This window comes from Branchiostoma belcheri, unplaced genomic scaffold (genome assembly GCF_001625305.1).
Source record: "Branchiostoma belcheri isolate BF01 breed outbred unplaced genomic scaffold, Haploidv18h27 scaffold29, whole genome shotgun sequence".
Lineage (NCBI taxonomy): Eukaryota > Metazoa > Chordata > Leptocardii > Amphioxiformes > Branchiostomatidae > Branchiostoma > Branchiostoma belcheri.
The window spans coordinates 1,525,045-1,552,499 of record NW_017803898.1 but is presented as its reverse complement, the minus strand read 5'-3'; the positions used below and the strand labels follow the sequence as shown (position 1 = coordinate 1,552,499).

The window sequence follows — 27,455 nt, the reverse complement described above, 5'->3', positions numbered from 1 at the left end:
CTTACGGCTCTGGGTTGTTCAAAGTAGAGTCCCTGTCCTCCAAGCAAAGTCACTTCTTACAAAACACACGAGTTACGCAAAGGTTACTCAAACCGGGCGATACCACTTTTAACAGGGGGTTTCTGAACCTTTTTCTGCATATGTTTACAAAGGCTATGTCTCGCTTAAACAATGTAAAATGGTATTTACTTTATAAGGAATGGCAGTTATTTTATTATTTGGAATAAAGATATCTCTTTGGCTGTGAGGAAGCAGTTTAGAAGCTTTAGATTCTCCTCGAATTTTTATTGGGAATGGTAGCGTTCTTCTCACGAGCGCCGCATAGCGGTTCAAAAATGAACTACAAACATGGTATGGTCTGATCACATGGTTTAAATGGCGCCAAGTGACAATATTCCAGAAATAGGGGTCCCGTAAAAACTAAGATCATTATACCAAAGCTCAACTCTGAAAACAATTAATGGATTATGTAAATAAGAATATACTTTGAGTATTATATGGATAATTTAATATATATTTAAGCCGAAATTTGTCCATACAATATCAAAGAGAAGAAAAAATTAAGCTGAGCACCCCTAATTTGACAAGAATGAAATGGTCCCCATGGTCAGCTGACCAGTTTGGCGCGAAATCTGCTGGTCTTTACAGAAGAACCATACCGAACTGTTGGAAATTTTCAAGCACATTTTCGGCAAGAAAAGCAGAATTTTCAACACCAAAATGGACACAGACGTGGACCAACATTTGCGTGACGTCCAGAGAGAGTATCTGGACTTTCTAGATGATGCGGTAAGGAAAAGTTATTCGTATTTTGTTGTTTTTTCGCGGTCTGTTTCGCGATATGGTATTATGATAAGCATGCATGGCCTTGCTTGATGCCTCGGTCGTAGAACAACGGAAACAGAGCGAATGTTTTATATTTCTAAGTTATTATATCAATAGTTTGTTGTAGGTGTTGAATAATGTATTTGAATCACCGTGTTAAGTTCCTTTGTTGAAGCCATACTACTCTTTTGTATGTGTGTGTGTGTGTTTGTGTGTATGTTGGGGGGGGGGGGCAGAATTTCTTGGGGGTCTGGCAGGTACATATTTCTGGTACATTTTATTTTAGGTTTTATTTTTGTAATAAGTCCAGAATTGGTTCTTGACTTATAGTTTTTTTTTAATTTGAACCTAAACATTTTTACAATGACTGAACCGGTCCAGCAAACCGGTACACAGCACTATCTACACTGTAAAAAATCCTGGTGAGAACCCTGGGGCTGAAACATATAATTCATTTCAGGAGACAGATGGGACCTACACAGACAAGGTTCGTGAGATGGTGACCAACAACGACTTCCGCCTCGTTGTCAACATCAACGAACTCAGGAAGAAGAACGAGAAACGCGCCAACGCGTAAGTTTACACTAAATCCTAAAGATGACAGCCTAATGACAATAACAATGAACTTTTTTGCATAATCATGCCATAAATGGCTTAAATGCACTAGGTTAGATAACTGAAGTACACATGTATGTATAAGGGTATAAGAGATTGCTAGATTGCCATGTTACGTCTTTATCTACAAGTTGTCCCCTCTTCTGAGACTTGTTACACTCAATCTTTACACATTTAATTGCAGAAGTTGTTTAAAGCTTTCTAGTGATAAAGTAAAAGCTGTATGTTGACTGAATGTCTTGTTTTCCTGGTAACAGCTTGCTGTCTGCCGGCTGTGAGGAGTTGGTGTGTTTCCAGAAGGCACTGAAGGATTTTGTGGCCACGGCAGACACGGCCTACGCCAAACAACACGAGGAGTTCTTTGTGGGGTTTGAAGGAAGGTAAGGCACTTTGTTACAACACTAATCATGTTTACTTGTTATTACATAACTGAGGATCACTCGAAAATTTGGAAGGAAAAGTGTCAAAAGACAGTAGGAATTTTGTTAAGTAGGATTTAGTTGTAATTTTCAATAATTATTGATTGATGTTCAATAAATTTTTTTTTCTCACTTGACAGTTTTGGCGCCAAACATGTGACCCCACGAACCCTGACCTCATCTTACCTCGGAAACCTGGTGTGTGTGGAGGGGATCGTCACAAAGTGTAGGTTTCACACAAATGATATCTATTTGCCAAGGATGGTAATGTTATTGAACAGTTCATCTTTTACCTTACATAGTCTACACTACATGTTCTTTGGAAGCCAAAAAATTGAATCTAGTTTTTGTAATGTAATGTTGTTTTGCTTGTTGAAGTGTCATAGTGTTCAATTATGTTGTAGTAATACATTGAAAACCTTTATGTAATGTATTGAATTATTTTGAACAGGAGTACTAGACGATTTCAACACAATTCCCCCAAAGTATAAAATCTCTGATTTCTTGGTTTAGTCATTGACTTGATCATTACAGGGATTCTTTATTGACACAACAAAAAGTGCAGGGACTTTTGTATAGTCTTCTACAACTAAAGATCTAACAAACTTAAATACATGTGTGGATAACGTGATCCTACGTACAAAATATATGTATGCAGTAACAATAAAGGTTTAACTATTTGTGTGTCTGTTCCAGGTTCCCTGGTGCGTACCAAAGTAGTTCGCAGTGTTCACTACTGCCCAGCTACCAAGAAGACCATTGAACGTCGCTACACGGACCTCACCTCACTCGATGCCTTTCCCTCGAGTGCTGTCTACCCAACTAAGGTTGGTTTGCATACCAATCATAAACCTGCATTTCTCCTCTGGTCTCTCAGTCACTGATGAAAAGGTAGTGGATGCTACCTAAAACTCTGACCGTTTTCAAAATCATATCCAGTTGCTTGAGTAACTGTTTTTTTTGGCGTATCGTATTACCTGGATGTCTAACCTTCACCAACGTACCTAAGGTTTGTTTATTTGTTTATTGGAATATTTTATAGCTTAAGTCCTTCTGCATCTAAAATCTGCACTTACCTTTAAGTTAGTTGTTCTATTTTGCTGCAGTAACCTGTTAAAACCAAATTTGTAATACATTAAGTATGGGGTCAGGCAGTTGCCTGGGTACCATCCTACTTATATGCCGGGGCTCCCACACTCGCTTCCCTACTTCTTAGGGAAGCGAGTGTGGGAGCCCCGGCATACAAGTAGGATGGTACCCAGGCTAGTCAGGCAGCAGAAAGATTGTTGAAAAAAAAAACAGCAGTTAGTAGTTATTCATACTTTAGCTGTCTTTTTTCATACTGAATTCATACATAATTTTTCATTCCAACGCCAGGATGAGGATAACAACCCACTTGAGACAGAATTCGGCCTGTCTGCTTACAAAGACCACCAGACATTCACCATACAGGTTTGTTTCTTTTTGTGCTACAAATTATAGCTCTCAAAACCATTCCAACTTCTGTGTAACAGTCTATTACATAGAGTAATGTTATAGACTGTTAAGCTGGTCATATATGTTTTGTCTTGTCAGCAGGGATAGCCCTTTGTAATAGCCACAGGCTAATTCGGCTGCCCTGGTTGTGTGTGTTTAAATCATAATGAAGGTGCATTGTCATTAGATAGCTTTAAACAATGTCTACAGTTAGATGTTCAAGGGTTAGGTGCAACAAGTCGATCGGTGTAATGCAGCCAGCTGCCGCCACGCCGCGTGCCTGCGAAGCTGCTGTGTTACGCCGAAAGGCGGTTATACTGGCGATACAGATAATTTTGATAACTTTGATTTTTGATAATTTTGATTATTTTCTTCATTTTTCCTTGATTAGGAAATGCCAGAGAAAGCCCCAGCAGGCCAGCTCCCGCGGTCAGTGGATATCGTAGCTGACGATGATCTTGTCGACGCGTGCAAACCCGGGGACCGTGTGCAGGTCATCGGGCTCTACCGCTGTCTGCCCTCCAAGAAGGGAGGGTTCACTTCTGGTACCTTCAGGTGGGGAAAATAGGGGACCATTCAGTAACAAGTAGTGCTGGTAGTGGCAGTGAGTACTGGTCAGCATTGCTGAATGCTAACAGTTAATGCATTTACTGAAATGGTTTCATTTTGTCTGCCCTCCAAGAAGGGAGGGTTCACTTCTGGTACCTTCAGGTGGGGAAGTTAGGGGACCATTCAGTAACAATTAGTGATAGTCAACATTGGCGTTGTGTAGTAAAAGGACACAGTAAAGCATTTACTAAAATGTTTTTATTTTGTCTGCCCTCCTAGAAGGGGGGGTTCACTTCTGGAACCTTCAGGTGGGGAAAATAGGGGACTATTCAGTAACAATTAGTGATAGTCGACATTGGTGTTGTGTAGTAAATGGTTTTATTTTGTCTGCCCTTTATGAAGGGAGGGTTCACTTCTGGTACCTTCAGGTGGGGAACATAGGGGACCATTCAATAACTTCTAGTGCTGGTCAACATTGTTGATTTGATACTGTAAATTTAGTGTATTTTATCTCATGATGGTTTTATTTTGTGGTATGACGGAATTGAGGTTTCACAGTGTTTGAAGTTCATAGTTGAAACAATTCTGTAGCACAATTGTCATAGAAAAAGACATCATTGTAAAAAATAGCAAAAATAGAACCACCATGAAAATTTCACAATTTATGGTCTGTAGACTTTGTCTATGGGAGTCAGTATTGGAAATTCATGTAGAATCTGTATAATATTTGTTCCCCAGAACCATCATGATCGCAAACAACATCAAGCTGATGAGTAAGGAAGTCGCTCCATCTTTCTCTGCAGATGACGTCGCAAAGATCAAGAAGTTCAGCAAGACAAAGAAGGTGAGGAAAAAGACTTTTATATAATCTTTACTTTCGTATTTCTACCAAGTACGTTAAGACCAGTCTACATTAGAAAAACAGTGTTATCAGAAGACATTCTCAACAATGTCTGGAACACCTGTATTGTTTGAAAGTCTCACTGCAACTTTAGTTTAACTTGCTTCAGAATCTGTTCCTGATTTTCTGTTAAATAACAAGTTTTATACCAGAATTTTTTCAAATGATTTGACAATGAATCGCAAGTTGGTTATTCTAAATGCTAATTGCTTATTTTCTTTCTGACAGGATGTGTTTGAGATCCTGGCCAAGTCCATGGCTCCCACCATCCACGGCCATGAGTACATAAAGAAAGCCGTCCTGTGTATGTTACTGGGAGGGTGTGAGAAGGTTCTGTCTAACGGTACACGGCTTAGGGGGTGAGTACCAGACTACATGGGTTTGATTCCCACAAACATTCACTCTTTTCTTCTTTGCGTGGAAGTCAACAAAGTCAAAAGCTTTTATATGTATGACAGTCTTTGCTATGCAATTCAATTTGTACAAGAAAATAAAACACTTAAGACAAATAGTCAATACTAGAAACAAGACATTTGCTAGCAAATGCAGCTTATTTTATATTTTTGGACCATCCCTCCCCAGTACGAAAGCGAAACATATCATTCCAAAATAATCCTTTTCCGTTACAGAATTTTATGTACACTACTACATGTACACTACCAGGTAGTACACACAGATTTGGAATTTTTACACTACATGTCAAAAGTACCAAAACTAAATGTCATTTTTCCAGAGACATCAACGTACTGCTTATCGGTGACCCGTCCACTGCAAAGTCCCAGATGCTGCGTTACGTGCTGCACACGGCTCCGCGCGCCATTCCGACTACCGGCCGCGGCTCGTCTGGTGTGGGTCTGACCGCTGCCGTCACCACTGACCAGGAAACAGGTACTGTCTTCACAGTAGCTAAATTTCTCGGTCTGAGGAAAGTGGACATGTTCACTAAACCTGCCCTCATGCAGGCAGCACATGCAGGGAGGGGAGGGCAAAAGACAAATGATTTGATACAGAAGCTACAATGAAAACAGTGAACTGAACATAAAGGTGTTTTGAGAAAAAAAAACAGGAATTACCTTATTGTTGCAAGCAAATGCAAAGATTATCTCTCAGTCTAATATTTTTGTGACTGTGGTCCCTTATAGCTAAACATCATTGTTCAAAACTACAGCTTTTGTTGCCTACATGTACCTACATTCTACCTACATTGTTTGTTTCAGGTGAGCGACGTTTGGAGGCAGGAGCTATGGTGCTGGCTGACCGAGGAGTGGTCTGTATCGATGAGTTTGACAAGGTAGGAGTCTGTACTTGTAAAAAATGATGATATATACAGTTGTCATAAATTGAACCACCACTGTATTTTATTTTATTGTATACATGAATTGATGTATTTAGCTTTGTATGTGTGCTGACCTGTTTTTACTAAATAATGATATTGGCCTCTGTTCTTGAAATAAAGAAATTATTTAAAAAATATTTTTTCAGATGACAGACATGGACCGTACAGCCATCCACGAGGTTATGGAACAGGGTCGTGTGACCATCGCCAAGGCGGGAATCCACGCGAAGCTCAATGCTCGCTGCTCTGTACTGGCCGCTGCCAACCCCGTGTACGGAAGGGTATGTGTGGCAGTTATGTTTCAAAGTGGCAGTTATTCTAAAAGTGGCAAGTTATTTTGTATGTAGCAGTATTTTTTTCAAGCTGTAGGTATGGTTTTAGCTGCCACTTTAATTATTTTGAAGAGGCAGTATTTCTCAAAGCTTAACTTTTATTTTTATTTAACAATTGGTAAGTATTTATATTTCCAAATGTGTGTCAATATTCAATGTGTCTAATTTGTATTTACTGTATAATTGTTGTTTTTTTTATTTAGTATGACCAGTACAAGACCCCGATGGACAACATTGGGATGCAGGATTCTCTACTGTCACGTTTTGATCTGCTGTTTATTGTTCTGGACAAGGTGAGCAAATAGTATGCACAGCAGTGTATACACAAATTTCACATATTTTCAAGACAAGTTTTTGCATCTATTTTATCTCTTTTGGTGTGTGTGGTGTTGCCATACACTCAAATTGTTTCTTGTTAGATTAGAAGGGTAGCAAAGCAGTATAGGCCAGCCATCTCTGATATTTTACCATGCACATGTTGTAGTTTCTGTTGTACATAACTGTCTACACTTCTGTAACTAATTTGAATGTTGTGTGGCTGTTGTTTGTGTTAGATGGATCCAGAACATGATCGTATGATCTCAGATCACGTCCTGCGGATCCACCGCTACAGATCCCCGGGGGAGCAGGATGGAGATGGTAAGGGGGATGTTTTCTTCTTCATGTGTACAAGAACTGTTGAATTTCCCACTTCCAGACACTGCTAGAGGCTGAACCTGCAAAAAAAGCATGTATTATATTTATTTCATATGTTTGTGTAATAGTAGCCTCCTTTGATGATTAGAAATAGGTTAGAGATAGAGAAATGTGACTGAATGAAAATGGTGTAAATATTTTTTCTCTTCCTCCCCCAGCTCTTCCCATAGTATTCCTGGAGGAATTTGGGAAGTGGTGAAATACCCAATTAGATTACATCACACAAACGCTTTCTTCAAAACAAGGTCTGTGTTTTAGAAGCCCATAAAAGAATCTCACATTTCTTTCTTTCTTCTTTACAGTTCTGCCAATGGGCAGTGACGTGGACGTGCTGACCACAGCTGACCTGGATGCAGCTGATGAGGAGGAGAAGGAGATGTCCATCTATGAGAAACACGACAACACGCTGCACGGCCAGAAAAAGGACAAGAAGTACGCTTTGTTGATCTCTTCTTCCACAAAAAATATTTCTGTTATTGTTTAAAGGACTTTGTGTCCTTGGGAAAGGCAGCACAACTCCACATAGCTAGGTGTAAAATGTGTACTTTGGGGAGGTAAAAGGCAGTGGAAACATGACAACACACTGCACGGGCAGAAAAATGACAAGAAGTATGCATTTTGTAGTTTTGTGTTTGCACACTCAGGAAAATGTTTCTCCAGAAATTATTTTAAAAATGTACTTCATGTATGTTCTTGTTTTTCGTCGTGCCTGCTTTACACAGTGTTGGGTATGGTCTGAAAAATTTCTTTTCTACCCATCCAAGGAATGTTCTGCTGTTGAAATAATACTGTTAGCATGGGTATACCTGACTTCAGTTAGAGAGGTACAAGGCAGTAGAAGGAGAGGGATGGGCTCCACCTTCCAATACCATGCCCTAAACACAGTGGATCAACAACCCACTGCCCCTACGGCCTCAGAAAGGCTGCTGGACTACTTTAACCTTTCTTTACAACACAAAATAACAAACATTTCTCAATTACAGTAAATTCCTAACAGTCCCTTCACTCTGATATTTCTGCAGAGAGAAGATCGTGAGCATGCAGTTCATGAGGAAGTATATCCACGTAGCGAAGGCCCTGCGACCTGTGTTGACCCGTGAGGCGTCAGACTGTATCGCTGATGAGTACTCCAAACTCAGGAGTCAGGAGAATCTGGCAAGCGATGTGGCTAGGGTGAGGAGAACATCATTCAGTAGATACTTTAGTCTTTTAGTGCCAATTTTGTGGTGTCTGCCAGCACTTGCATGTCCATGTAATAGAACCCAGATAAGAACGTCATTGATAATTTCTCCCTTGCTCCTCCATGAATGCCAAACCTAGTCTCCATGGATGACTTGAGATATGGGGGAAGTTCTCCATACAGCAGGTCCTTTGTGGTGTATAATGGATTTGCAATGCTCTCACTTGTCACTAGGGGGAGCTTTAGAGCATCGCAGTGGGGTTACCACTGAAATACATTCAATCCACACCTGACATTTCAAAATGTTCCGACAACATACGACATTGCACATGATACTGTTATCTAGCTTATATACAGTATTGCCCTTTATATCATTGGGTTGCAATGATTGGAACAAGCACAGTGTAGCAACATATTCCAATGCTTTAATAGAAAATATTTACGTATCTTACAATATGTGTACATTTCTGTTCCCCCAGACCCAGCCAGTGACAGCCCGTAGTCTGGAGACAATGATCCGTCTGGCGTCGGCCCACGCGAAGGCTCGCATGAGCAAAACTATCACACGGGAGGACGCTGAGGCAGCTATCGAAATGATACAGTTTGCCATCTTTCACAAGGTGAGTGGGTACATTCTGTTAGCCTGGTTAAAAAAAAACTATTTTAGCTCCCGAGTCCTACATCCTCTCCGACAAATAGGTCTGAAATATTTGCGGACAGGATGTATGTGTAGGACTCGGGTATGTGTCAGATAAGACCTTTTTCCTTCTTTGAATATTTGGGACATATCAGCTGTACTCATTTGAATATTTGTGATACCTTGGTGTGGGAGTAAGAGAAAATTCATCTGTTGCAGTTATTTTGATGTAAGTGCTTATCACTTTTCTCTGCTATGCACAATTCGTCAATGAGACAACTAATGGACTCAAACATTCCAACAAAACGATGTTTTCGGCCAGTCTCTGATGACCAATACAAATGATATTATTTCTGTTATCTCTTTAAAGGTCTTGGAAAAGGCTAAGAAGAAGCGCCAGCGAGAGGCTGACTCAGAAGATGATGATGAGGAGGAGGAAGAACAGCCTGCCAAGAGGAGGAAGGAGCGCCCTCCCCGTAACCCTGACGACCCGTATGACTATGATGATGATGATGAAAATGGTAAGTTCCGAAGACACTATGGGGATCTGTACAAGTCAGTATATGCACAGTGTATTCAAATAGCCATGCCTTCAAGTACCAGAGTTATCAAACAAGGATCGAGGTGTTCAAGAATTCATTCTATCGCAGAGTGGAATTCGCTGTCACCAAGTATAGTAGGGGCATTGTCATTAGATAGCTTTAAACAATGTTTAGAGTTAGATGTTCATGGGTTAGGTGTAGCCAGCTGCCGCCACGCCGAGTGCCTGCGAAGCTGGTGTGTTGCGCCGAAAGGCGGTTATATCGGCTATACAGATACAGATACAGAAGTCTGTGTTACACAAGTATAAGCCAGTGGGCTAAGTATATATCTGAAGCCTTCTGAAAGTTTGTTTTTTCTCTCCCCAGTACCAGACATCGGACGTCGCAGAGAGAAACAGAAACAGAAGGACGCAGACGTGTCCATGGACACATCAACATCACAGGGGGCTGCAAAGGACGGGGTGTCTGAAGACAGGTACTGTGCTGCATCATATTTTTTAAAAAAGACACCATGAATTGAAATACATGTAGTACCTATAACACAAGCAAGTTACAGTGTTTAAGATACTGGTGGGATTTGATTTTGCAGTGTAGGGGAAAAGGAAGCATTCACAGTGTTTTACGTTGAGTTTGAGTTTTGAAACCCCCATTGTAAACCCCTCTTGACTTGGGAATGGATGGTGGATGGGAATATAATAGAATATGATATAATAAACCAGTCATTCATTACTTCATTCCTTCAATAAAATCACCAAATTCTTAACATTTTACTGAAAAAAAATTATTTATAATGACAGACTGATTCAACTGTGCAATCTTTGAAATTTTTTCTTTTCCCCTCAGACTTCAGATGTTCAAGAAGTCACTCCTGGCTGTCTTCAAGAAAGAACACGCGGAATCCTTGCCCCTTAAGAGGGTGACAGAAGCAGTCAACGGTGACCATCCCGACGATCCGTTCTCGGAAACCGAGATACGCAGCGCGGTGGACAAGATGATGGACAGCAACCAAGTCATGCTGTCAGACGAGACCATCTTCCTCATTTAAATATTCAGGACAGAACACTTGTACTCATTTGAATATTTGTGACATTGGACATGATTACTAAAACTTTTAAGTGTTCACTGGTCAAAATTACATGTATGTGCAGAGACATTGCCTTTTTTTTGCATGTATGACAAAAAATTGTGCATGGAAATTGTAAAATGGAAAAACAGAATTATATGAATTACGCCAAATTGCTGTATCATATTAATCAAAGCCTTTTCTTACTGACACATTTCAGGATATGTTTTTGTGGAACTTTATGGTCAACTAGTCCTGTAAACATCACTCTTACGGATGTGGTCTTGCTTCATCAGTTTGCGTCACTTCACTTGCGTCATTGTTGTTTACTCAAAGAGATCACTTCCACGTCTTTGCAAACTTTCTGGTTGTGTTTTGACTCTTGTCCATTGTGCCTTGTCCTCTGAACTGAAATGTTTTATCCTTGGTTTGTCTCTTGGAATGTCAACATTGACTCTTACCATTCCAAAGCTAAGAAAGTCATAAGTGAGGGTAGTAGGGACTAAACAAAATTCAGAGGTTGTTGGGGGGCATTTGGAAAGACTAGAGGCTATGTAGGGGGGGATTGGAAGGGCTTGAAATTCAGTGGCTGGGGGGAGGGGTGGATTTGGAAAGGCTAGAGGCTCTGTAGGGGTATTTGGAAAGGCTATAAGATGGTATGTGAGGCACACAGTGCAAAAAGTAGTATGTATAAAGTTATAATTAAGCTACACTGTGCCCCCACCACTTAAATGCTCATGCAACATGCAACCCCTTTGGGGTCTGCATTTATAGTTTCAACATAATGTACATGAACAAGGTTAGTCCTTTAAAGCATTGTTTAGTGGATAGTCTTAAAAAAGATATAGTCAACTATACTGTTAAGAATTGCATGTGTGGAAGAGATGTGTTTTTTGTTTGTTTATCTTGATAGTTTAGAACTGTACTTAAATCTTTGAGCATATACAGCTACAGTATAAACATTTATAGCAACTTAAAAATATTTGTCAGGAAATTCGTGTTTGCAGTTTTGCTTATTTGTCGGAAAAGCTTAAATAAAAAGACATACCCATAACACAAGCCACTTAGTCAAAAAAATTTTGTTGCACTCATTTTCACAGGATTATTTTAGTTAATTTGTACCAACTTTGTCACTATGTTGTAGTAAAGAAGACAGGGACAGTTTTAAGCATGGCATTTTATTCTACACGCACAAACAAAAGTGCATGCAAGCATTGTCTCTATCATAAGTTACCACAGCATTATCTTTATGTACAACATTTAGTACAATGTAGTCAAGTACAACAGCTTTTTTGGACGGATGGCTTTGAAGCAAAATAAAAGTTAAAACTTTTAGTCAAGCAGCAACTTTGCAAAAATAAAAATAACCATCTTTCTATATAGTATAAAATGTCTTCTACCCAAGAAACCTTTGGTAGCTTGGGGAAAGCAGCCTGTTTTAGACCAAGGCTCACCAATACTAGTCTTTGTAAGCCTTTCTGTTTAAGAAATAAAATCTCTAATACAAAACTTGAGCCCTTAATATGTGAAACAAGAACTGTACAACGTTGAGCAACAAAATTCTCAAAGCAAAGCTCAAAACAAGCATGCATTCAACAACAAGCAAAAACCTTGGCTTAATGTAAGCTTATCTTTTTACACATATATTTACATATGTACATGCCAGTCTTATTATTAAGGTATTCTGCATCCGCTATCAAAAACAGTACTTCATACCTGAAAGTATCATCTTGTTTAATATGGTTAGCCTGGGTGCCAGACCCATAGCACACTATTTATTTATTTATTTATTTCATCTCAAGACGGCTGGGTAGCCCCAATTCAGCTTGAATCAGCTGTTTTCCAAGGGGGCCCAGCAAAATTACACAGGACATAGTAACGTACAGTAAGACAACATACAGTAAACATAAAAGTCCGATTCGTCAAAACAGAGTCGTAGTCCAATACTCAAAATCCTAGCCGTTCAAGGTCAAAAGCACGAAAATCAAGGAATGGAGGTCAGAGGTCAGGTTTCATATGACATATGTTTCAAGCCTGCTTTATCTCACTAAGATACATTGTACTTTGTGTGCAGTGTGCTATGGGTCTGGCGCCCAGGCTATAATATGGTGGTCTCTTCTGTCGAACTATGCAATAAACAGGCTAGCTGGACGGATAGCACTATGCAGCCACAAGATAGCGGCCAAATTTCCCGTTAAGTAGGTAGACTATCCAATAGCGAATGACAGTTAATATACATACATGTAGACGTATGCCACGTCACGATTTTAAAGGGATACTTTTTACACTTGAAATATTACAAATGTACATAGAGAAAAACACTGTCTTCCAGAATCGGCCTCTGTGAAGACTTAGGAAGCAAGTATTTTCCCAAATTTTTCTCTGTACAACTTCGGTCTTTGTCAATGAATGAGCAATCCACCGCTTCTGTGACGTCACATTCTGTACAAGTTGTACAGTTACAAATTTGGATAAGTCCAATTTCTTGTGCTGACTTCAGTCAACACAGATGAACTTTCAAGATCGTTCAGACCTGGAACAGTGTTTATGCATCTTTTTAAGTCCGGTTTTACCGTTTGTTCTTGAGCAGTGTCAGATGAATTGTAGGTAACTGTTCAACAGATCGTCCACACAGTTAGCCGTGTCCAACACCTCCGGTACCAAACTCAGGACTCCGCCATAGCACTTCATCTCAAATGGCTTCAGAACGTTCCCAAAGTCCGCCTTCGATGTCTGCAGATCAGAAAAGTCTGTCTCCTTGGCCAACAGCGCTCCCCACTTTTGCAACGATGCCCAAATGTCTTCTTTAGTCTTCTTCTGCGTTCTCCCCTCCATCTTTTGACTCGAGTTGATTTTGGCCCAGATGTTTTCCAAGACGTGCACGCGGAGTTTGGACAAGTCACGCACGATGATGAGAAACTCTTCCACCATGTGGACGCTTTTCGAACCCTGGTCTTTCAGGATTCGCTCGAATTCCTCGACTTCTGTGAGGGTGGAGATGGTTTTGGTGCTGACCGGTTTCACTGACTTCAGGGCTTCCACGAATCTGCGCACTTCCAGTGCGAAGTAACTGTGGGGGTGAACCAAGAAGGTACGCAGCATTAGAATTTACCAATGGGTATGCACTGAAGAAACAGGTTCATGTACAGATACATATTTATGTACAGATACAGATTCATGTACAGATATAGAAATACAGATTTCCCGAGTATGATGACCGTGTCAGTCCCTACACCTGAGTGAGGGTCACAGTTGACACGGTGGCCTTCGCGTGGATTTGTTTAAGGTGGATAACAGGTTGCGAATCTGAGACCCACACACTTTGGGCATCCGTGTATTGCTAGCACGGTTCTAGATATTACAAGTTGAAAGTTAACAAAGAACATTAACCTGTATGACTCCTCAGCCGACTTGATCCCTCTGCAGAAGTTCCTGAGGTGGTGTTCCATGCTGATCTCCACAGCGTCTTCCCCTTCTCTCGGCGATCTGCCTTTTCCGCGGACAATTTGCTATCGACATAACAGGAGCCAGTGTTATTACTTCAATTTCAGGTACATGTAGTATTGTGTAAGGTGTTCAGCAACAGGGACAGATATGTTTGCATGTGTGTGGAAGGTGTTCAGCACCAAGGACAGACATGTTTGCCTGTGTGTGGATGGTGTTCAGCACCAAGGACAGGCATGTTTGCATGTGTGTGGATGGTGTTCAGCACCAAGGACAGGCATGTTCACCTGTGTGTGGATGGTGTTCAGCACCAAGGACAGGCATGTTCACCTGTGTGTGGATGGTGTTCAGCACCAAGGACAGGCATGTTCACCTGTGTGTGGATGGTGTTCAGCACCAAGGACAGGCATGTTTGCATGTGTGTGGACGGTGTTAAGCACCAAGGACAGGTGTGTTCATCTGTGCGTGGATGGCGTTCAGCACCAAGGACAGGTGCATTTGCCTGTGTGTGGATGGTGCTCTGCACCAAGGACAGGCATGTTTGCATGTGTGTGGATGGTGTTTAGCACCAAAGACAGGCATGTTTGCATGTGTGTGGATGGTGCTCTGCACCAAGGTACAGGCATGTTTGCATGTGTGTGGATGGTGTTCTGCACCAAGGACAGGCATGTTTGCATGTGTGTGGATGGTGTTCTGCACCAAGGACAGACATGTTTGCCTGTGTGTGGATGGTGTTCAGCACCAAGGACAGATACATTTGCCTGTGTGTGGATGGTGTTCAGCACCAAGGACAGACATGTCAAAGAGAACACTGCCCCAACTGCGATAGACTTGACACCAGGCTACTGTCTATTTGGCCAATTTCTAGTCTTCCCAGCCGCTTCTGAAGCCTGGTAGAGGCCAGACTAACTCTCATAGCATGTTATCTGTCTATTGGGCCAATTCCTACTCTTTCCAGTCGCTTCTGAAGCCTGGTAGAGGCTCTAGTGATACGTTATAAATCAAAGTAAATCAATCATTGGCCAGAGGAGTTGCTGGTCAGAGAGAGTCCATTTGCCTGCACGGCCAACTCCTCTGGCCAATGATATCCCCATCAGACTCCTTTGCAGGCTACATAAATCCATCAGACTCCTTTGCAGGCGACTATAAATTTAGCCTGCGAAGGAGTCTGGTGGAGACTAACAAAACATGGGCTTACCCTTCTGCCTGTCTGCCGTTCCCTGGGAGAGTGCCTGGGAGTGGACTTGGGGGTGGGGGTTGGCGGGGCCGGGGCGTGCAGCTGCGGGACTATCGGCGTGGCGGGCGGGGAGAGCAGGCCCAGCGGCGACGTGCTCGGTCTGCTCAGCCCCTTACTGCCGCGCAGCTGGGACGAACATCTGCAAAACGATATTGAACAATTGAATAATTTTAAAAATTTACTATTTCTGTCTTCAGTCACTTAAGCTCTCTCTCTCTCTCTCTCTCTCTCTCTCTCTCTCTCTCTCTCACACACACACACACACGCACGCACTCACTCACTCACTCACTCACTCACTCACTCACTCACTCATGCACTCACTCAGTCCCGTAGACAATCTGGAAAATGATTTCGGATTAGTACATTTTTGCAAAATGACTTCATCCTAAGAATAGGAATAGCTAAGGATGATGCTTTCAATGAAAGAATAAGTTGATTAGGCAAAAGTCATATCGATATTCTTCTCTCTCTCTCTCTCTCTCTCTCTCTCTCTCTCTCTCCCTCCCTCCCTCCCTCTCTCCCTCCCTCTTTCTCTCTCCCTCCCTCCCTCTCTCTCTCTTAAAGTTTGTATCTCATAATCATACATACGATCTGCTTGGAGATTAGCTAAAGACTAGTTCCCCACCTGTGGTACTGCTCCTCCTGAATGGCGGTCTGCAGGACGATTTCGCGCGCCCCGGCCGCCTTCAGCGTTCTCTCGTTCACTAGAGAAGACTGCATCAGCTCGTGTAGGGTTCCGCCGAGGTACTGACTCCACAGCGCTCGCTGCGACTCTATTCCGTTACAGCTTACGGTAAGGAGCAGAGAGCCTCGCCGAACCCTGTAAACAATAACAATAAGTTTAAAACAAAAACGCCCATGCAGTTCCTAAAGCAAGCCGCTAGGAGGCATGTAGTAGGCATTTCGTCGTAGCATATCGCCTAGATAGTGACTCCAGAGAGCTCGCTGCCTCACAGTCAAACAAGGGAGCCTTGCCGAACCTGAACAAAAATAAGGATATGTTTCAAACAAAGATGCCCCTGCAGTTCCCATGTAGGTCGCTGGGCGGCCCGAGGACATAAACACTTCTTTCTGGCCCCCAAAATCTATGTATCTTGTTATCTATTCTAAAAATAACGTATCTGCAGACGACCACCCCGTCTGTCCGCTCCAGCTGTTCCATACAAACACACATACATACACAACCCGCTGCAGTACCAAAGGAAAACGCTAGGTGAACAATTTTCGAACTTCACCTTTGTTTTCGCAACCACTACTCACCTACCAAACATAATAAAGATCCATTCACAGCTTTTAATACTGTTGACATGCATACAGACCACAGCCACTACACCATTGCAAAACCGAAAACAAAAAAGCACACATACATATATATATACAATCCGCTGCAATACCGTAGGGAAACGCTAGGTGAACAATTTTCAAACTTCACCTTCGTTTTCGCAACCACTACTTACCTACCAAATATCAATGAAGTTCAATTCAGAGATGTTCGTACTCACTGGACAAAATACGTGTCCAGGCTCCAGTCTCATCCGCTCGTATTCTTAAAGAATACGGCAAGAAATTGGCATATGAGTGTATCCGAAACTATTACCGGAAACATAACATTCTTGTCGAAGATAATAACCCACCTGCAGACGACGACCCCGTCCGTCCGCTCCAGCTGTTCCACCACGTGGCTGATCTCCTCCATCCGGGTCATGAGGAAACTGAAGAACCCCTCGTTAATGTTGGCCAGGATGTCGTGCATGTCGTCGGGAGGGGTGTCGTCTGACGGAACAGCCCGGTCGATTACCGTGTGAATGTCCATAAAACCTGAAGAAGATACGCAACAACAAAAAAAAACAGTTAGTCAGTTACTCAGGCAACTGGATATGACTTTGGAAACGGTCAGACGTTTCAGGTAGCATCCACTAGCTTTCCTCAGTGACACTAAGAGACTGTAGGAGAATTGTAGGTTTATATAAGCACGAATTATTGGCTAATATTGGCCAGGATGTCGTGCATGTCGTCGGGAGGGGTGTCGTCTGACGGAACAGCCCGGTCGATTACCGTGTGAATGTCCATGAAACCTGAAGAAGATACGCCAAAAACAGTTACTCAAGCAACTGGATATGATTTTAGAAACGGTCAGACGTTTCAGCTAGTATCCACTACCTTTCGTCACTGAAACCTTAAGAAGAGAGTATTTTTTTATTAGTGCTGCATTTGGAAGAAAACTGAAGAACCCCTCGTTAATGTTGGCCAGGATGTCGTGCATATCGTCGGGAGGGGTGTCGTCTGACGGAACAGCCCGGTCGATCACAGTGTGGATATCCATGAAACCTGAAGAAGATACGCAACAACAAAAAAACAGTTACTCAAGCAACTGGATATGACTTTGGAAACGGTCAGACGTTTCAGGTGGCATCCACTACCTTTCATCAGTGACACTAAGAGACTGTAGGAGAAATGTAGGTTTATAAGCACGAACTATTGATTAATGTTGGTCAGGATGTCGTGCATGGGTGTCGGGAGGGGTGTCGTCTGACGGAACAGCCCGGTCGATCACCGTGTGGATGTCCATAAAACCTTAAGAAGAAAGTAAATGTTTTTTTTTTTAATTTTTATGGATTATTTCCATTACCATTATCTATTCAATACCCTTTGTACTTATCAGTAGTAATCTTTTGTAGTACGATGTTCCCTTTAATTTTTAATGCTATATATATGTTACACACTATGGTATCTAGGCATGTCTACTAAGTTTATACAAAAAAGCACAGACAATTTTCTACCGCCCTTAAAAAGTTTCTTTACCTTTCATTTGGTATTATCAGATAGCCAGAAGACGTCGACCAATCAGAAGGCTCCATTTCCCGTTGATTATCTTTGGCTTCGCTCACTCGGTGGTTTATTCGGTGGTTATTGAACCTGACCAGGGATTATCTCACCATATACACCTCGGGGCAGGGCATTAACCCTTTATTGATCTATCGAATAAAGCTAATAGACTACAAGTCCTCACCTATTCTTTTAAACGGTCCTATTCTCTTCCTCTGTCCAGGAGTGCCCAGTCGGCCCACGGACCCTCTCGACTGCTGAGTTTTAGGTCTTGCTGAATCTGCAAAAGTGATAAAATGCTTGTTTAACGATCTGAGCAAGTTTTAGACGGATGTTGGAGAAACTAAGTTTCAGAGGGTGGAGGTTCAAACTCCGCTAGGGCATGGTGAGACATCGGGTTGCAATAGCTCATTCGGATGGTGAGTCAATTCACTTCTCGAAAAGAGTACCCGTGCCAGGGTGAACATGGCTGACAACGTGGGCGTATCGAAGTGCCACATTGCACTACTATAATGTACTTTAAAGGAAGATTTCATGCTTCACAGTTGAAGATAATTTTAACATTACGTTATAGCAACTTTTTGGTTATAGGACAGCAATGGAGTAGGGTTACTTTGTAAATAAATGGCCAGAAAAAATAATTTTTTGTGTAGTCCTGATGTTACGTAATGCAGCTTTGACAAGCAACTTGAGATATTGTAATACCCCCTCTGATGTTTACAGTAAACAAGTCGTGAAGTAGTTTGTTGATGTCCTACTTTAACTGACCAATAGAAGAAAGAGACTAGCACCTCTATTGTATCCAGAACCGTGGCTATCTAGTTTGATGCCTGATTAATACATTGTACATATATGCATGACCAGGCACGGTTCTGGACAGTCTCCGTATATAGAAGGACGTAGACTTGCCCTAGGCACGGTTCTGGATTCACGTGGACTATCCAGAAGACATGGTTCTGGATAAAGCACTATTCTGGATACAAAAACCCCCTTGCTAAGCTGTGGGTTGAGTTGTAGTCTTTGTTGGTTGTTATTGGACGGCTGCAGGCTACACTGTTTATATCAATCCGCCATACAAAGAGGTCGGAACTATTTTTATCCCACACAATCCTAGTATAAATACGCCACTATGGTACGAGGTAATGTAGACGGAAATGGCGCAACATGGCACGGGGGCCTTTTTTGTGTCGTCTTTCTGTCAAGGATTAAATATCATTCGTGGATTTTAAAGAAGAGGTTTATAAGCATGTATTGACGATTCAATTTTTTTGGCGTTTCAGCAATGCAAGAACCTCGCTTTTTATTCTGTTTCTTTTTTATAATAATATCCGGACTAGCTTTTCCTACAATAGGCAACACATTTGAACGAAAACACTTCATTGTCATGGTTATATGGAAAAAAAAAAGTATTGTCCATTCAGATCATAAATTGACACAATGAAGTTTTTGCGAGATAAAAAAGTATAAAAAAAAATAATGATAGCTTGATTGAAAGGTTTTTGTATATACTGTAGCATTGTGACACATAGTATCAATTGGTTGAAGAAGATTCCTACTATACTCATTTCCAGTGCCTCTAAAATTATGACTTGAAAATAATTTCTAGCTCTTTTAGCAAGGTTTCCTTCTTAAGCTTCAAGCTCATATGTTACGACCGGCCTTGTTTTGAGGGTCTTATGTGGCATTTTCTGCGTCGTTTTCTACGTCTCCCTGTAGGAATACACGTAGTAACGATGAGACGCAGAAACGCAGGAAAGACCACAAAAGACCCTCAAAACAGGCATCAGCTTTGGGATTACGGATTCTATCGGCGGCTTCCGCACAGATCAAAGGAACAAAGTACCTTAATACCTTAATTAGGTCACCCGTCTAGCGTTTCAAGGATAGGTGTTGATAGGTAAGATGTGGGGAAGATGGTAACATTAAAGTAATTAGGTCAAGAGACAACGTTGTGTAACGGACAGAAATGTTTCTTAACGGTGTTTTTCCCAGAGCAAATCAAGTTATGGTCATGGAAGTTTCGGTCTATGTAACCCAAAATATGTAAAAACTCTATAGCTTAAATTTATGTTCATTTTGTCAAAAACATAAACATTTTAGCCTATGTCATATACATTTTAATTTGGAAATCTACCTAGGTTAAGAGACAACGTTGTGTAAAGTACTGAAATGTTTGTTAACATTTTTCCCACCGGAAATCAAGTTATGGTCATTTAATACTTGGTCTAATTAATCCGAAATATGCAGAAACCGTAAGTTATGTTAATTTCTACAAGAATGATCAACATTTTAGCCTATTATATTGTATACATTTTTGTGGAAATCTATCGTTTATAATAATTGTGTCTAGCGTTACACTTTTCAACATTCACGCACTTGAAACATAACGTTAGCATAAAAATATAAGGGTCAAAAATGTGACATCTACCCCATCAAAGGCATATCTTTCATTTTACACAATTTGCATATTTGGGACAGCCCAATTACACACATGACTTATGAACTATAGGGATCATATGATTTGACATGATTTCAACAAAGATCATAATCCTTTACAGGTGACAGGTTTTAGCTTTCTCTAACAAAATACGCGTAAACAAAAAGACTCAGAATACTCAAGATTGTTTTCAATTAGTAACCATTTATGTAAACAAACGTCAATTTTTTTCTCCGTTCTCATGTATTACTGAATCTACTGAATTTAGGTTATCTAAATAAAAATTATACCAGAAAGGTACAATCTATTGTCGCCATCTTTGTTTAGATATAAATGAGGTTACGTTTCGATCGTATGACTCATTTGGTTCAGTGTGTCAAACGGTCACCAGGTAACGAAAATTGATTGACAGAAATTCGAACGATCGAACCATCAGGTAGAATAGAAACGTTGCGCATATCATTGGCGCTCATTAAAAGTTGCACTTTTCTATTGTAAATGTAAAGATGGTGATAGAGTCGATTTTATTCTTTTTAAAGTATTTCTGATCAAACATTGTTGAATTAGGATTAAAAAATGAAATTGAATTCTTCTTTCTAAAATCTTAATACTCAAGCAACAGGAAAGGTTTTGAAAACTGTCAGACGTTTCATTTAGCATCCACAACTTTTCGTCAGTGACCGTCCACAAAAAATTAGTAACTCATGCAACTTGATAGGTTTTAAAAACTGCCAGACATTTCAAAAAGTAACATCCACTACTTTTCATCAGTGGCGATGTTGTTGATAAAGAATAATGATACTCTATAACCTAATGTTTATACTCCACCCCAGTATGAAAGCCTGTTCTACTTTAGATTCGTGTCACCCAGAAATCGGAACGTGGCGTCATGACAACCAAAGAATAACGTCTTTCATGGGCTATTTACTCTGCGAGTATCTCTTCAATAGGGGGTAAGGCAGAAGACATGTTTTTTGGCGTCTCAAGGCCGTGTTGTATTGACACAGGTGAAAAAGGGACACACGCAAAGACAACAACCTTTTGTTTTAGGTACTGTATCCAGTCTCCTCATATGAACAGGACCGTTGGATACTGTATCTTCTGGTACTGTCTTGAAATAATATTTGTATGAGGCCATGATCATATTCTAGACTGAACAGAACCCATAGAAAATGCGTTAAGGCTTGTAGGTTGTTTAACCAAGGGCTTGGTTTGACCAACTGTGGGTCTAACCATCATTCTGATTATTGTAGAAATGTTGAGGATACTAATGTTTTTCTGCAGTGCCAACGAAAGGCGCTAGGGGTTCATAATTAACCCCGTAACTTGATTTGCCGACATAGGAAATGACATAAAGATTCATTCACAATTTCATTTAACTTTGTTTTCTTTAACGTTAAATTGCAACAAAAACGGCGATTTGAGACTTAAAGCAACTTCCTTTTTCATCTAGGCATGGTGGAAAATATTTGATCAAATCTTTATTCCAAAGATAAAGTTAAAAGATATACCAATTATCTATTTACTAATGGGTTTGGTTGTTCAAAACGCAAAGCCAGGGCAGCCCAACTGTGGCTATTGCAAAAGGCTAGCCCTGCTAAAAAGACAAACATTAAAATGGAATTTGACATGGAAAGCATATACTATTATATACCATAGGCAAGGTCTAGGCCGTTTCTAAGCGCATTGTTGGTAAAAATACTTTAGGTGACATGAACTCCCCAACATGACAACTTAAACCAGACTGTTGTGAAGAGCTATAAAACCCGTGCACTGACCCGCGGGGTCCTGTTTTCTCGCCGAGTCTCTCGTCTGTAACTTTAGACTTGACCCTTTGATGGCGACACAGTTCGTCAGGGTGAACGGCCCGCCGGACTTCCGCAAATCCGCTGAGGGTTTTCTCTTCACTCCTGTATAGAACATTATAACATAGAACATTATAACATAGAACATTAGAACATAGAACATTAGAACATTAGAACACAGAATTCGAACATGGAACATAGAACATTAGAACATTAGAACATTAGAACATAGAACACATAACTCGAACATGAAACATAGAACATTAGAACATAGAACACAGAATTCGAACATGGAACATAGAACATACATGTAGAACACAGAATTCGAACATGGAACATAGAACATAGAATATTAGAACATAGAACATTAGAACATAGAACATTAGAACATAGAACGTAGAACATTACAACATAGAACATTACAACATAAAACGTAGAACATAGAACGTAGAGCATTAGAACGTAGAACATAGAATAGAGAACATAGACCAGAATGTAGAATAGACAGAACGAAAAACATCTGTAAATGTCTGAGGTATAAGTTTGATACGCTGCAAAGCTGGTGTGTTACGTCGAAGGCCGGTCTATACAGATACAGGTACAGATAATGGTTGTTTTGGTATTTGATATTTTAGGCTATATAGACAACCACTATCAGGCTTACTTAGAATCATCAATCACGATCGGTTCATTCTTAAAAATTAAATGGCTTCCTGAGTGAAGGTTGCTTAAGGTATTAGCTTCAAGGCTAATGATCTTTGTCAGGGACACAGGAAGTCTCTATTATTGTTGCTACAAAAGGACTGTTACAGAGACTGTTATGAAATACCATAAAAATAGGTCTAAAGACGACTTCAAGGTTACATGAATAGGATTTAAACAGCATCTCCCTAAGTCAGAAACTCTCAAACTTGCGACAAGGTAGACTCACTGTGAGTGAGGACATATTCACCCAAAAGGAGAAGAACAGATTACAAAGACTGGTAGGGAACATGCATTCTCTCAGTTTTAAAATGAAAAAATCTTTTTTCAAGTGCCTTTCCAATGGACACAACATCATTCCTTGATCTTCCAGAGGTTGAAAAATCAGGAATTCTTGACTGAAATGCTCCTAAAAATCACGCCACACGCGATGTCTACTTTAATTTCCCCGTGTAAACTCTTCTTTATTCTGAAGTCTGGGGCAAAGGGCTTAAAGCACGGAGTAAGTAAACTCTCCTTTCTCCACTACAAACACAAAACAAACGTGACCCCTGCTCATAGTTACAGATCGTTTGCTTCTGTTGTCCCCAAAATAGAGGAGAAACATACGATACGGCTCTCCCTGTGTGGCCATTGTCATGTGCTGAAGTGCGGAGGGATAGACTTGGTTCTCGCGTGCCCGAGAACAAAGAGACTCCGCTAAGAGTTCATGTCCAAAGCACGCGCGGTGGCTGTTTGTGTTAGCGGCCCTTGGAGATGCTATTTGTAATCTGTAGTGGTTTAGAAAGAGCACTAACTAGTTACGAGATACATCTAGACGATAAGAATTTCGAAGTATGTCTTTTTAGTTCTAATCCAGCGAAATCATTAAATTTTGTCATATTCTTTTGAGGCCCTTGGAGATGCTACTTGTAATCTGTAGTGGTTTGGAAAGTGGAGGAACTAACTAAGAGATACACTTAGATGATAAGAAATATGTCTTTTTAGCTTTTTTATTCCAACATTTCATGACCAAACATGGTGACGGCACACTCAAGTTATATCAACTTATTTTATGCCGCCACCTACGCAGAGTACAAATGCATGACAGGACAATACTCATTTTCACTTGAGTTAAGTGAGGAAAGTCGTGTATAGTGCCTTTCCCAAGGGCACAAGATTGTTGGCATGTCAGGACTCGAACCCGGGACCTCTTGGTTCCGCCGCGTGCCTGCGAAGCTGGTGTGATACGTGGAAGGGCAGTTATACCGGCTATGTAGATACAGATACAGATTTATTAGACTTCTTTAGCTTAGGATGTCCTCAACTGATTAAGTGTAAAAAGACTACTGCTATTAATTATGTAAATACATGTACCAACGTCATTTCTTGCTGTTCAAATTTATCTAGCTAATTTGAAATCCAAAACGCACGCTCATCGGCCACGTATATGTCACCTCATTCTGCAAAGTTCCTCCTTACAAAAGATCAATTTCTCGTTCGAAATTACCCTTAAACAAAGTTATGTCGTCTTTGTGCGAATGCCCTTAAGGGCAAACCTTGTTTGTAAGCGTTTACATAATGAAGTGTGGACAGCTTTGAAGTCTTTTGTACCTTCATAAATCTAGAAAACCTTGTTGACATATCCGTCTGGACTTTAACAATGACTTCGTCTGGAACTAATTAATTATGTTAACCTAACAAAGGACTGAAAAGGGCAACTAACTCCAACGTAACCGTCCTTCGGTAAATAATAACTGTCTTTCACCCCCTACGAAGGTACCACATGCAAACATTGTACTTAATTAAAGTCATAGTTAATCTCCCAATACAACTATGGATGGCAACGTACGTTGTCTTGTGGTTAGGGTTTTAACTCAATATCTGAAGGTCCTGGGTTCGAATCCCTAGCAAGCCCAAATTTTGTGTCCTTAGGTTCAATCCTTACAGTCTGGTCTCAGGTTTGACATCTTGAAAATGTGATCGCCAACTTATATGTCAATCCCTGAGCTGAGAAATGTCGAGAAATAAAGACTACTGTGGGGTCGTGTGGGGTAACGATAGTGTTCGCCTCAAAACCAAGAGGTCCCGGGTTCGAACCCTGCCGTGCTACCGATCTTGTGTCCTTGGGAAAGGCACTTTACATGCCTTTCCTCACTGCACTCAATTGAAAATGAGGATTGTCCTGTCATGTATTTGTCCTCTGGGTTGGTGGCGGCATAAACTTTGATGGTGTCGTCACCACGTCTAGTCATGAAATGTTGGAATAAAAAGAAATGTGTGATAAATCTCGATGAACATATACTACTGTCGTACCTGGATACACGATGCTTGACGTGCCGGATATCCTGGGGTTGGACCGCGCGTACGCTCGCACCTCCTCGGCCAGCAGCGCCAGGTTAGCCCGCTCCAGGGCCAGACACAGCTCGTCTGGGGAGGCCGCGTCTCCCTGTTTGTGCTTCCATAACAGGAGCATCTGCTGCTTCTGTGGGTAAACAAAGAAAAAAAAGACTTTAGATAACGTTACGTCAAAAATTATTTACAAAATATACATATAACAAATGTGTCTTCTATAGCAGGAGCAGCTGCTGTTTCTGTGGGAACAAAATAAAAGTTTGACATTTTATAACTCAAACATCATCTCAATGACAGGTCACTATGTTCCTTACTACTTGGAGGGTCCACATCACTTTCACACCTACAAAACTGTAATGTTTTTGATGTAGTTCAAAACTTCATTTACTGTACGCGTAGATTCTCGTCATACATAAGCCACGCCCCGTGTTCGTGTGTTCTATGTGTTCTATGTGTTCTATATGTTCTATATGTTCTATGTGTTCTATATGTTCTATGTGTTTTATATGTTCTATCATGTGTTCTATATGTTCTATGTGTTCTATATGTTCTATGTGTTCTATATGTTCTATGTGTGTTCTATGTGTGTTTTATACATCCTTCTATGTGTTCTTGCCCGGTTGATCTTTACCTGAGCCAGCAGGTCTCCGTGGTTCTCGTACGCCAGCGCGGCGAGATCCTCGTCATCCAAGCCGAGCAGTTTGGCTAGCGGTTTCCAGTCACACTGCTTCAGCTCCGAGGACACGTCACGCAGGACTTTGTCAAACTCTGACATCGGGGGATCTGGTAAAAACAAACACAGGAACATTCATAAGTCTACAGACAGATATGAATATCCTCTACCAGGCTTCAGAAGCGGCTGGAAAGAGAAGAAATTGGCCAAATAGACAGACAACATGCCAGGACCATAGGAGTACAGTTTGCTTGCTCTTTAGCACGTTTTAAGGTGTCACTGTGACTTTGTATTGGTTCAAGGTCCAGCTATTAAACCTTGCGACACTAATTCCTACATGATCACAGAAAACACGTTTTAGTAGTCCACACTTACACTCTAAACATTGACTTCCACCTTAGTTTGACGCTAAACCCTACTCGGTCACCCACAACACGTTTTCTGGCCACAATCTTAGAAGCAAAACATTTGTACGTGATAAGTTCAGAGAGGCAGACCCTTACCAGCTGGTACCCAATATTGACGGAACCAAATCCTGTAAACATCCATGCCTGACGATTTGAAATAGAACTTCTCCTAGAATAGAACTGAGTCATTGCGAAGTGACATATCTTGCAATCCGGGGGATTTTTTGTTTATCTTGTTGAAGACAAGTCTCTACCAGGCTTCAGAATCAGCTGGAGAGAGTAGAAAAAATGGCCAAATAGTCAGAAAACATGTCAGGAGAGTTAGCCTAGCCTCTACCAGGCTCTAGAGGCAACTGGAAAGAGTAGAAATGGACCAAAAAGACAGACAACATGCCAGAGAGTTAGTCTAGCCTCTACCAGGCATCAGAGGCGGCTGGAAAGAGCAGAAATTGGCCAAATAGAAGGATAACATGCCAGGGGAGTACTCACTCTCTCATTTGTCCAACATTTAATTACCATGCCTTCATTAATTAAACTGCTAATTATTGCGATAGGCATTCAGAATCGTTTTCTTATTACTATACTATGAAAAAATATGTTGTGGTTGATAAATTAGTATTCCTTCCAGACCAATTGAACCTGAACGTCAATGTTGTTATGTCTTACTGCGAGTATGGTTTCTGATTTCGTCCCAAAAGGCTTACACAAAACCCAAACAGGCTGAACCCTATACACCAGCAACAATGCTTACCTATGGACCCTGTTCCAACGGTTAGATATTATGTGTATATGTTCTAGCTTTCCAATGTACTTTGTTATGTCTGTATGGCAGTGGTGTATACATAGCAAAGAGCCACGTAACATAACAATCATTTTAGATGGAAACGACGTAAACCTCCAAATGATAAGGTTCGAACAGGGTCCGGGTATATTCGTAGTACAATCGCCGTATGGTCGCAAACTGTGGTGGGATGGTTGTACATATGTCGTACAAACTGTCTTGTTTGAAAAAAAGACGG

At 41.0% G+C, this 27,455-nt stretch overlaps 2 protein-coding genes across 2 annotated transcripts; one reads left to right on the top strand and one right to left on the bottom strand.

Moving 5' to 3' along the window:
* Window positions 1–624: 624 nt before the first annotated feature.
* On the top strand, window positions 625–10,730 carry LOC109473087 (DNA replication licensing factor MCM3-like). Its single transcript, XM_019772997.1, has 20 exons — window positions 625–789; window positions 1,286–1,398; window positions 1,698–1,820; window positions 2,000–2,085; window positions 2,556–2,686; window positions 3,237–3,311; window positions 3,727–3,890; window positions 4,623–4,728; window positions 5,014–5,144; window positions 5,519–5,673; window positions 6,003–6,076; window positions 6,268–6,402; window positions 6,657–6,746; window positions 7,008–7,092; window positions 7,452–7,581; window positions 8,172–8,322; window positions 8,809–8,949; window positions 9,337–9,487; window positions 9,875–9,983; window positions 10,352–10,730. Exons 1-20 carry the CDS (start codon window positions 721–723, stop codon window positions 10,551–10,553), a joined length of 2,421 nt encoding a protein of 806 aa, XP_019628556.1. The 5' UTR covers window positions 625–720; the 3' UTR covers window positions 10,554–10,730.
* Window positions 10,731–13,040: 2,310 nt separating this feature from the next.
* LOC109473095 lies at window positions 13,041–26,135 on the bottom strand. The gene is made up of 9 exons (XM_019773004.1): window positions 25,988–26,135; window positions 25,318–25,486; window positions 22,294–22,425; window positions 18,263–18,358; window positions 16,887–17,070; window positions 15,878–16,072; window positions 15,214–15,391; window positions 13,962–14,080; window positions 13,041–13,641 (listed from the first exon to the last, which is right to left on the bottom strand). Exons 1-9 carry the CDS (start codon window positions 26,129–26,131, stop codon window positions 13,164–13,166), a joined length of 1,695 nt encoding a protein of 564 aa, XP_019628563.1. The 5' UTR covers window positions 26,132–26,135; the 3' UTR covers window positions 13,041–13,163.
* Between the last annotated feature and the right edge of the window lie 1,320 nt (window positions 26,136–27,455).